Source organism: Chiloscyllium plagiosum, unplaced genomic scaffold (assembly GCF_037043375.1).
Source record: "Chiloscyllium plagiosum isolate Xiang-an unplaced genomic scaffold, Cpla_swu_hap1 HiC_scaffold_6, whole genome shotgun sequence".
Lineage (NCBI taxonomy): Eukaryota > Metazoa > Chordata > Chondrichthyes > Orectolobiformes > Hemiscylliidae > Chiloscyllium > Chiloscyllium plagiosum.
In genome coordinates this window covers 16,653,573-16,665,617 of record NW_028270144.1, presented here as the reverse complement: position 1 = coordinate 16,665,617, position 12,045 = coordinate 16,653,573, and the positions used below count along the sequence as shown (strand labels likewise).

The window sequence follows — 12,045 nt, the reverse complement described above, 5'->3', positions numbered from 1 at the left end:
GGAGAATCGACGTTTCGGGCATAAGCCTGAAGAAGAGCTTATGCCCGAAATGTCAATTCTCCTTCTCCTTGGATGCTGCCTGACCTACTCACGAAAGTTGCTGAGCTTTTGTTCAAACCAGAGTTTAACTGTTACCTTGTGATGTTTGATTCAGATGTTTCAAGTTATCCAGCCGGAAAGAGCTCTGTACATACAGGCCAACAACTGCGTGGAGGCAAAAGACTGGATCGACATCTTGACTAAAGTTAGTCAATGCAACAAAAAGCGTTTGACCATGTACCATCCTTCTGCCTACCTCAATGGCCATTGGCTGTGCTGTAAGACAAGTGCAGACACTGCACCAGGCTGCACGCCATGTACAGGGTAAGAATCGTTACACTTTATGCAGATTGTAATGAATAGCAGTGGAGCATCAGGTAGAGAGCACTCACAGAGGGAAATGATGAGTGATCCATGAGTTGTGTTGCCCTGCCTCACACTGAGACTTTTTAAAGATTTCCTTTGTGCAATCTCTAAAAGATATTTGGGGTTCTCCTGCCCTTACTGTTTCCAGTTTGGCGTTCCATATCCTAGCACCTTTAGCATTTAAAATAAATTTTCCTAACTTGTTTCTTTTATCTGTACAATAACTTTATACCCACTACCTACTTACTCACACACCAGTGTAACTAATTTTCCCATTTACTTCATCAAAACCTCTCCATCCGTCTTTTTCTAAACCTCCCTGTGCTCTAATACAAACGGCTCCAATTTCATTGTCTCAGTATAATCCATAATGTGAATAGGAGCAAGACCCTACAGATCCTCTGATGTGCTCAGCTATGCAAAACAATCATGGCTGATCTTTTGACTTAACTCCCATATTAACCTTTATCGATTGACTCCCTAAGCACCCAAACATCTATCAGCCTCAATCTTGAAAAATACAAAATGACTATCCATGGCCCTTTCTGCATGAAGATTTTTCTTCTCATCTTCATCCTAACAGCAAATCCTTTACCCTGAGACTCGACTCCTGATTTTAGACACTCTGTTCACAGGAGTATCAGTCCTGTTTGGCCTCTTTTCGTCACTGAAGCTTCTTGACACTGGTGTAATTCCAGTGAGTCTCCAGTGCGTGTGATCCCCAGGATCTTGACAATTATTTCTAAAAAGTGCCCAAATGCGAACTCAGTGTTTTGGTTTCAGGGGGCAGTGCTCCGGATTGGGTTAGCTTCTGATGCCCAGAATTAATTTAAATTAATTGAAAAGATGAGAATGCTGTGTGATTGAAGTGGTCTTTCTGGTTCTGTGCAGTGGGCTACCAGCTAACATCCAGCTCGATGTAGATGGTGACAGGGAGACTGAGCACATATATTCACTCTACAACAACTACAGGACCAAGTTAGAGAAACTACAAGGTGAAGTATATTGGCAATGCTTAAAGTATTGCTAAAAAGAGACAAGAAGTTGAAGCTTTTTGCTTTGCACTCATCAGGACGAGGACAGGAGAAACAGAATTGTGGGGGACAAAGGGACACCATTTTATTCAGTGTGAGAGAGGGTGCTGCTCAGTTTGGCCAGGAGGGGTCTGGAGCTGCAGCAAGAAAGGTTAACTCTCAATCTTAATTCACAGAGCAGGCAGGTAGATTCTGATTGGTCAGGGTGTTGCCATGGGGATGCAGTAAGGATTGACTGTCTCCATGACCCCTTTTTTTTAATGAAAAAGGTGAAATTAAAGTCAAATTCTTTTTCGGCTGCATAAATGCATTACACTGCGGTCTTGCCTGATGATCTTAAATTGGTTTCTGGTGTAACTCTTAGTCCAGTCTGGAATATTTAATAAGTGGACTCCAGTAGCAGAACCATAACTCATGGTGGGTATGCTTTCCTGACACTTACCCGAGGTTGGGTGAGCATGGTTGGCATGCTGCACACTAAGTGGTTATGTAAATGGACGTGCTTGATATGCTCCACCAGTCATACTGCCTACATACTTGGCATCACACCTGTAATCTCAGAGTTATTGCCACAAAGATGAACTATTGCTTTAGAGGCCATGTAGAGAGAGGTCTTGCATGGACCCAGCAACTGATCAAATCTTCAGAATGTCCCTCACAAATAATAATTGATTAAAAGCATAAAATTAATCACTGCTCCATAACCAGTTAACAACCTAAACATGAGGATGCTGTTATACAGGTAGTGCCTTGGTTAGGGTATTCTGCACAGTTCTGGAACCATATGAGAAAAATGGCTGTTCCAAACAAAGAAATATTTGCTGCCAATGTAATTGCAAGGGACCCGCTCACTGTTAATGAAATGTGATGTTTTTATTGAAAATATGACTCTGATTTCCATTGGATCAATAGGGCAGAATAGGAAATTATTAAATTACCGTTACAGAAGGAAAGTGCGTGGGGCTGTCCATCAAAGCGCACTGGGAGTATCAGTGGAGCAGAAAATGGGATGGCAAGGGATTAGGAGAAAGGGAGAGTGAATGGGGTGGTGATGGAAGCAGAGAGAGATAAGTAGAACAGAGTGCGGGGCAGTGAGTCTCAGGTACAGGCTGGGACTGCTGGGGTATGTGTGCCCTCCAGCCTGCCAGGGGGCGCTGCTCCCCTATGTCTTGCTGGCAGAAGCCACCTCTGTCAGGGAGGATGCTGTCAGGTGGGGCCTGCAGAATGTAGTCATGGTGGGGGTTGGAATGGGGAAGGGTGTACAGCATCGGCAGAGGAGAGCAAGAGGTTGTGCCAAAATAGGGCAATTACTGTCCACTGTAAACAACATTAAAATCGAACTTGTGATGCCCAAATGGATTTCAAACCCCAGTATCTTAATAACGTTAAAACTGAGCAATGCTAAAGGGGCATTGTTAAATGTGAGTAACTGTGCTAACTTTTATAAGTTTAGCCAGTATCTCTGCACTTATTAAACTCTGATTTCCTGGGCATTCTTGATTTCCACTAGTGATCATGCCTACAACCATCTGGTCCAGTACTCTGGAATTCCTTCTCTATAATTCTCCACTTCTTCTGAAGGAAGACACTCCTTAAGATCTGCCTGTTTTGGTCACCTATCCTAATATCTCATCAAGTGACTTGTATCTGACAGTATTTCTGTGAAATGCCTTGGGGAGGTATGAAAGATGCTGTAGAAATTCAAGTAGCTACTCTAGTTCTTAAAGTAATCACCTCTGTTTCACTCATTACCAGAGGCATGTGGCAGCAAGTCTGTATATGATGGTCCGGAGCAGGAGGAGTATTCATCATTCATCATTGATGACCCTCAGGAGACGTATAAAGTATCAAAGCAGATTCTAGCTGCTGTGCAAACCCTGGAGCTGCAGCATGCTCAGTATACAACGAATAAATTCAAGAGGACCAAGTATGGCAGCCAGTAAGAGTTGCATCTTCAAATTTTTCCTTCCTCCAACAATCTATCCCTTTGAAAACATGTCGAGTTGGATAGGATAGGAGGAGCTTATTGTGGGATTGTGTGGCCTGTTTCATCGGCTATAAATATGGTCTAACATTCCTGCTCTCACGTTGTCATCATATGATTTATCAATCACACAGGGACATCAACAGAGACATGGATCATGCCTTTATCTTGGGGGCAATACATTTCAACCCCCTACGAAAAGAGGGTGGGTGGGCAAGTCCCCTTCCTCCCCTCTCTGCTGAATGACATATTTCCACTACTAGGCGAAAGTGAGGACTGCAGATGCTGGAGATCAGAGTCAAGATTAGAGTAGTGCTGGAAAAGCACAGCAGGTCAGGCAGCATCCGAGGAGCAGGAAAGCCTTTGTCAGAATCATGGAATGATAAAGATGGAAGCATTCAGCCCATTGTAATTGTTTCAGCTATTTGAAAGAACTATCAGATTTGTCCTACTCCCATTCTCTTTTCCCGTAGACTTGCATTTTTTTCCTTTTCAGCTATTTCTCCATTTTCCTTTTGAAGATTATTATTATTAAATCAGCTTTCACCACCCTTTCAGGTAGCCCATTTCAGATCGCAGCACTGCATCAATAAAGCTTCTTCATATCACCTTCAATTCCTTTGTGAAATACTTAAATCTGTGGATACTAATCCTCCTGTCACTGGAATAGTTTCTAATTTACCTTGTCAAACTCTTCATGAATTTGAATGCCTATCAAATTGCCATTTAACCTTCTCTGCTGTAAGGGGAGCAACTCTAGCTTCTCCATATAACTGAAGGCTATCAGCCCTGAAACCAGTCCAGTAAGTCTCCTTCTCCACACCTTGACTTCCTTTCCAATATTGGACACAAACCTCCAGCTGAGATCTATCCAGGGTTTCCTAATCATTTAGCATAGCTTCCTTGTTTTTGTATTCATTATTCCTATTTAAAGTTCTGTGAATTCAGATGGCGCCTATTCAACTGTGTGACAAACTGTACTGGAAAGTTCATTGAAATGTGCATGTTGTTTTCTTTTGTAGGGAGCATCCAATTGGTGATAAGTCTCTTCAGTGTTACATAACTCAAAACTCAGGATCTTCAACCAATTCTGTGTGACTAACTGCCTTAAGAAAGACCTGAGGGTGCCAAGAGTATTACTCTAATAGCTGAAGGTGCTGGATATTTAGCAACCACAGACTGAACACGAGGTTTAAAGCGCAGAACATAATTCGTTATCATTTGTACAGATTTGGAGCATTCAACTTACACACTTTCTTTATGATTTTAACAATGTTTTCACAAACCGTTAGTGTGCACTTTAGTCGTCTGATGGTACCGGATGACTAGCCATTTGCCTTTTAAGGCAATTATTTTATACCTGCTTCGGGGAGTGATCAGTTCAATGATCATCGAAAGTGAACCAGTCTTCAAGCAATCCATTGTAATGTCGTGCGGATGGAAACTGAGCTGAGTATTGAAGTAAGGAAGCAATAGAATCTCACCAGCTGCAAGCGCACAAGAGAGAACTCTGGTAACATCACCAAACTGGAAGCCAGGATGGAGAGGGAGCTTTCTGCCCAGTATCCCAATCAAGGGGGAGGTGGTGTCGGAGTCTCAGCAGAGCCTTGCTAATATACCCTTTGGACATGTCAACATCAGTTAGTATTCACCCTACTTCCTTATAGAGCGACAGGAAAGACATCCATTAATAGTATTACTTTCTGAATCATACCCCAGACTGCTCCTCTCCCCTCCTGAATTGAGGATTCTGTTTCTAGTGAGAGGAGCCCAGTGTTGCTACAGTGTCCGATCCATCAAGTTCACAGGCACTGCTGTCTTCTACAGGTGGTGCCAGTGTGTGTACATGAGGCCAATAAGCACCAAGAGTCCTGTCCCAATGATTATTGATTTGAGTCATTGGGGCTGAAATTCTTATCTGTACTTGGAAAAACAGACTCTGTGCCATTTCCTGTTGTATGTGCAGTCATAAAAAGCCCTCGCAGTTGGGTATGCTGTACCAAGGACGTGAGTGGTACTACAGTCCACCTGACACAGTATAATGACTGAAGGTGCAGTGATCTTGCATTGGTGCATCCCCTATCAGGGCTTTGTGAAATGGAATGTTACTCATGCACTGTGAAAAAAGTCATTTGTTAATACCATTACTAATGACAGTTATAGAGTTTAGGACCCAGGCATTCTGCTGTGGCATATGTACTGACCCCAATGCCTCCTGCTTCAGTTTTAACAGAAAGCAGGGCTGAAATCTTCATTTGTAATCAAGGGATGGAAAAAAGATCACAATGATAGGTAGATAGAATTCCTCTGACGTTGCAGGGAGTTGTCCATTATTATGTATCTGTTTTTAATGGAAGCACTGTCCTAGTGTTAGAATTGGTTTATCGTGTTTTAGAAAAATGTTAAATAAATTGTATAGTAGGTAAGACTCCTGATCCAATAAAAGGAAAATGGATTGAGAAATGTTTAATAATGTGGAGAGTCCCCAATTGACCTGCCAGCTGATGCGATTCTCCTCCAGTGCTTGCAACTTAACACTTTACCTGTGTTACTAATCGGACTCTTTGCATTTTTATCTGCCAAATAAAATCGCAAGTTTTTAACAGCTGTCTGCTCATGTCTTTAACAGAACTGGTTGAAATGTTCCGAAAGGGAAGGGGTAAAGCAAGAGTGTAAATAGGGAAGTATAGCAATGAAGATGGGAAAGCAGAGGTGAATGGGTGGCATTGCTGCCTCACAGCACCAGGGACCCAGGTTCGATTCCACCCTCGGGCAACTGTCTGTGTGGAGTTTGCAAATTCTCCCTGTGACTGTTTGGGATTTCTCTGGGTGCTCTGGTTTCCTCCCACAGTCTGAAGATGGCCAGATTAGGTGGATTAGCCATGCTAAATCATCCAGGTATATGCAAGCTAGGTGGGTTAGCCATGGGAAGTGCAAGGTTCTGGGTGTGATGCTTTTTCAAGGGTTGATGTGGACTCAATAGGCCGAATGGCCTGCTTCCACACTATAGGAATTCCAAGGCAAATCATGGCCTGAAAAGTGTACTTCTCAGAATGGGACATGGACTTGAGTGACATGCATCATTGAACAATTATGAATATCTTAATCCTTTTCTCCTATTCTTCAAGTGAACTTCACATTTTCCAACTACAGGTCGTTCTGCTGTAATGCATATTTTCTTAACACAAATTTGCTATAACACGATTGAAAAATTGGGGACACTTTTGTTTCTAAAGCATGAAGTTTTAAAGTGTGTATTGGTTATAACGTGATTCCGGCCCTATCACATGGTGCTGCTATCACACAATTTTCTTATAACACGGGATTGCATGGGAATAGAAGTACCGTGTTACAGAACTGACTGTTTATTGGTGGAGGATTAGAGAACAAATGATGTGCCTGGTGCCTGTCAGGAATCTCTGGACACACTGTTGCATTTTATAGACATTTTATATGCAGTGCTTTGGCAATATGAGGACAGTGTGCACTGCAAGATTCCAGAGCCAGCAGCGAGATAAATGGTTAATAACGTTTTTGTGATGTTGGCTGAAGGAAATCATGATCCAGAATAGTGGGTCAAACTACCTTGTTGTTCTTCAGAGCAGTGCCGTGTGAATATTTTCCATCCATCTGAGTGGGAAACTGAGGTCCCCAATTAATATCTCATCCAAAAGACAGTACCTCTGCCAGTTCAGCACCCCCTCAGTGCTGGGTTCAGCTTCAAGGTGGGCTAACTGTCTGGAATAGCTGGAATGGAATCTGAAAATCTATAAACATGGACCTTGTTGCTGTAATTTCCATCTGACTGGATCCATGACACAGGGCCAGAGGGTTACCTATTGTGTGTGGGGGGTTTTCTTATAGCGAGAGGGTCAATTTCTGTAAGGAGAAAGTGAGGACTGTAGATGCTGGAAATTAGAGTCCAGGCTCCTCGGATGCTGCCTGACCTGCTGTGGTTTTCCAGCACCACTCTAATCTTGACTCTAATCTCAATTTCTGTATGTCTCCTGTTGACTGTCAACTCACTGTTGAGAGTATGTTGCTGGAAAAACACAGCAGGTCAGGCAACATCAGGAATCAGGCTCCGGCCTATTGAGTCCACATCAACCCTTGAAAAAGCATCACACCCAGACGATTTTCCTGCTCCTCGGATGCTGCCTGACCTGCTGTGCTTTTCCAGCAACACACTCTCAACTCTGATCTCCAGCATCTGCAGACCTCACTTCCTCCTAGTTGATGTCAACTCACTGTCTTCATCCCATCAGTGAACAGTCCTCTGCATGTTGTGCATATTGATGTCAAGCTATGAACAAATCAGGATTGCTGTGAACTGAGTGCTGAGAAGACCATCAGCCTCAATGTTATTCTCTTCATATTGACTCGACCTTAATCAACTGCTCAAGTTACACCAGTCCAGGCAATGCCTATTCATCATCAGCCTCTTTGTCTTTTTCCCCATCTCAGCCTCACAGCAATGGAGACATTAACTGATTTGATGAGCATTTCTCCACTAGCCATCATGCCAGCCACCATCAACTTCGGAAGGGCTTGAATTTTGGCTGCATGTTCTTCTGTTCCATTTCCCCACCATCCCATGATGACATACAATGTCTCTGAATCCTCCAAGTTACTGAATTGAACATCTTGCTGGTTTTTTACACAACCTTTTGCATTCTTGACCTCCCTCATCCCTCTGCAATCTACTCCAATCTTGCACCTTCTCCTGCATTCTCCAATTCCCCCACTGCCTCCCATCCTCACTCACGCCCTCCGATCCCCTCCTGCACCGTGCCCCCAATCCTCTTCTGCACCTTCAAATCCTCTCACTCCACAATCCAATCTTCATCTCCTCCCACCCTCAAATCTTCTCCTGAGTCATTTTCTCATCCCCGTCTTAAGTTGCATTCTGTACTGTAGAACACTCTCTCGAAACCCCTGTATCTTTTCATTGTTCTGTCTCACTTCCATAATCACAAATGCTATTTTTCCCACACCTTGTTTTTGTGTCACTCCTTCTCCATGTTCATCCAACTCTTCTATTTCTTATGTTAAGGACATTGTATAAATACCAATTGGTTTGAAGGAGGTATAAGTATGGGATATTGGCGAGATCAGAATGATGGCATTACTCCCGACCTGAGTTGCTCACCCACAAATGGGGCAATAAATGTACAGATTTTTAGAGGATGGAAAGGCATGGTTCATCCAATTCACTTTAAAGTTATAAAATCATGCAAAGACACAGCCCATTTAGCCCACCCTTCCTGTGCTGGCTATTTGGAAGAACTATTAAACCCATGCCATTCCTATGCCATTTCCCCATTTTCCGCCCTTCAAGGAGTTACCCAATTATCCCACCCTAGAGCCACTTGGAATGTTAGTGGGTTGTTGACTGAATATGGGGGAAAGTGAGGACTGCCGATGCTGGAGATCAGAGTCTAGAGTGTGGTGCTGGAAAAGCACAGCCAGCCAGGCAGCATCCCAGGAGCAGGAGAATCAACATTTCGAGCAAAAGCTTATGCCCGAAACGTCAATTCTCCTGCTCCTGGGATGCGGCCTGACCGGCTGTGCTTTTCCAGCACCACACTCTCGACTGTTGACTGATTATGGCTCTTACCAATTAATCTCCATCAGCCCCATCGATGAAGCAATGAAAGCCCCCCAGTGGTGGGAACCTTTGGGAATGTTCAAGTCCTTCATTGTGTGTTTGGAAGCACTCCAATAATATTACTCTCCAGACTGTTCAATTGCCCCCACTTTGTTCCTACCCATTTGAGATTTCCTTGAATGAAAATAATTGGCAAGAGAACCAAATGAGAGGTAAATATTCTTGTGCAACATGGTAGGAATGCCAGGGAAGGTGAAAGTGATGTTGAGATTTGAGGAGAGATCTTCAGAGTTTAGGAACTTGATGCCTGAAGACAGAGTGAAGGGAACCAGGGATAGCACCAGGGGCCAGCTGGAAGAGCAGGGATATCTCAAGATGGTTGCGAGAGTGAAGTAGGTTACAGAGATAGGAAGGGAGAGGCCATAGAAAGATATAAGGATAAATGATGTAAAATAAAGATATGGCCAAATATAGATTAGCAAGCACAAGAGCAGTGGATGAGTGTGCTGATGTCAACAGATTGTGGAATAAGTGAAATGGCAAAGTATAATGGAGGTGAAAGTAGAAGGTTTTGTGATTAAGAAGATATGGGATTAAGATCAGATCAGGCTCTGGTGCATCCTAAGCCAATTACTATAGAAAGGGTGGATTTGGTGGCAAGGGAATGATGTTTCTGATGGGAACTGAAGAAAACAGCTTCCATCTTCCGAACATTTAACTTGAATCAGATGATGGTGGTGGCAATCAGCAGGGCAACAGAGAAGAAATAGGAGCAGGAGGCCATTCAGCCCCTCACACCTGGTCCACCATTCCACAAAGGATCACAGCTGATCACTTATCTTGGCCCCCCCCTTTCCCACAGTATTCCCCTGATATTTAGTTCCCTTCAAACTGAAAAGTCTATCAACTTCTGTGCTAAATATACTCAAAGAAGGAGGTGTGGAATAGAGAATATCAAAGATTCACTGAGTGTAGAACATTTTCCTTTTGCTGAATAGTTGATCCTTGTTCTGACAGTGACCCCAGGTATTCTAGATCTCAGAACCAGGGGATTTATTTGATCAGCTTCTAACCTGTCAAATTCCTTTATTTCAATCAGACCTCCTCTCTGTGGATAAAGGCCTAGTTCATGCAATCTCTCCTTAGAGGACAATCCTCTCATCCCAGGAATCAGTATTCTAAGCCTTTGTTGGATTACCCCAACGCACAGTCTTCCCTTCATGGAACTGCAGAGCTCAGGGCGTGGCCTCACCAAAGTCTAGTCAATATTTCTTAACCAACCTGTCCAGGTGGGTTGTAGCACACCACTGGTGCAGATGGGACGTGCACTTGGGCCTTCAGAGACAGGAAGCCTACCATTGCACCATGAGAATCCTTCACCACAGCTTTGGATAATTGCAGCAAGATTTAAGAATCAATGGAGCCATACAGCACACAAACAGACCCTTCGGTCCAATTCACCTGTGCTGAACAAGTTTCCTAAACTAGACTAGTCCCACTGGCTGTGGTTGACTTCTCAACCTTTTCCCATTCAAGTACTTGTCAAAATAGCCTTTAAATGTTGCAACTGTACCTGCACCCAACACTTCCTCTGGAAGTTCATGCCACACACAAATCACCCTCTGTGTGAAAAAGTTGCCTTTCTGGTTCCTTTTAATTCTCCTCTCACCTTAAAATTAGGCCCTCTAGTTTTGAACTCCCCAAACCTAGGTAAAATACCTTTGCTATTTACCTATCTATGTCTCTTATGATTTTATAAAGCTCTATAACCCTTTAACCTCCCACACTCCAGTTAAAAAGACCCAGCTTAACCAATCTCTCCCCATAACTCAAACCCTCTAATCCTGGTAAATCTTTCTGCATTCTCTCCAATGTAATAATATCCTTGTTAAAGGAGGAAAGACTTCCTCACTTTGATACTGAGTATTGGAGGGTAGTGTGGTCAGCAATAACATGAAGACTTCGGTCCGCAAGATCTATCAACTTTCCAAATACAGTTCCCAACACATTGACTCCCATGCGTAACATATCACCAAATACAATCCCCACCTCACACACAGACGTATGCGGAGACCCTCAAAGATACAAATCCACTCTCAAACACAGAAATACTCAGAGACCCTCAAAGATGCAATCTCTCACTCAGAAAGAGAGAGATGCAGAGACCCTCAAAGATGCAATCTCTCACACAGAAAGAGAGAGATGCAGAGACCCTCAAAGATGCAATCTCTCACACAGAAAGAGAGAGATGCAGAGACCGTCAAAGATGCAATCTAACTCCTACGCAGAGATAAATGCAGAGACCATCAAAGTTGCAATTTCACACACACAGAGATATATGCAGAGACCATCAAAGATGCAATCTAACTCTCTCCCACACACACACACACAGATATATGCAGATATCCTTAAAGATGCAATCTCTCACACACACAGATATATGAAGATATCCTTAAAGATGCAATCTCTCTCACACACAGATATATGCAGATATCCTCAAAGATGCAATCTCTCACACACACAGATATATGCAGATATCCTTAAAGATGCAATCTCTCACACACAGAGATATATGCAGATATCCTTAAAGATGCAATCTCTCACACACACATATACGCAGATATCCTCAAAGATGCAATCTCTCACACACACAGATATATGCAGATATCCTCAAAGATGCAATCTCTCACACACACAGATATATGCAGATATCCTTAAAGATGCAATCTCTCACACACACAGATATATGCAGATATCCTTAAAGATGCAATCTCTCACACAGAGAGATATATGCAGACATCCTCAAAGATGCAATCTCTCACACAGAGAGATATATGCAGACATCCTCAAAGATGCAATCTCTCACACACACAGATATATGCAGACATCCTCAAAGATGCAATCCAGCACACACTCCCACGTTCCCTTTCTGGCTGTGCACGGCTCTGATTCGAGCAGGATTGGAAGCCTCTCCTCCCAGCTCCCTCCCCCCTACCGTCCTCCCTCCCCCCCCC

At 43.3% G+C, this 12,045-nt stretch overlaps 1 protein-coding gene across 1 annotated transcript in view; it reads left to right on the top strand.

Moving 5' to 3' along the window:
• rasa3 (RAS p21 protein activator 3) overlaps window positions 1-6,028 on the top strand; it is a 193,014-nt gene extending 186,986 nt beyond the window's left edge. Inside the window, exons 21-24 of the mRNA XM_043691244.2 lie at window positions 155-363; window positions 1,297-1,400; window positions 3,195-3,378; window positions 4,446-6,028. Coding sequence (XP_043547179.1) covers window positions 155-363; window positions 1,297-1,400; window positions 3,195-3,378; window positions 4,446-4,521 — 573 coding nt within the window. The 3' untranslated portion in view covers window positions 4,522-6,028. The remainder of the gene's footprint in view (window positions 1-154; window positions 364-1,296; window positions 1,401-3,194; window positions 3,379-4,445) is intronic.
• The last annotated feature ends 6,017 nt before the right edge of the window (window positions 6,029-12,045 follow it).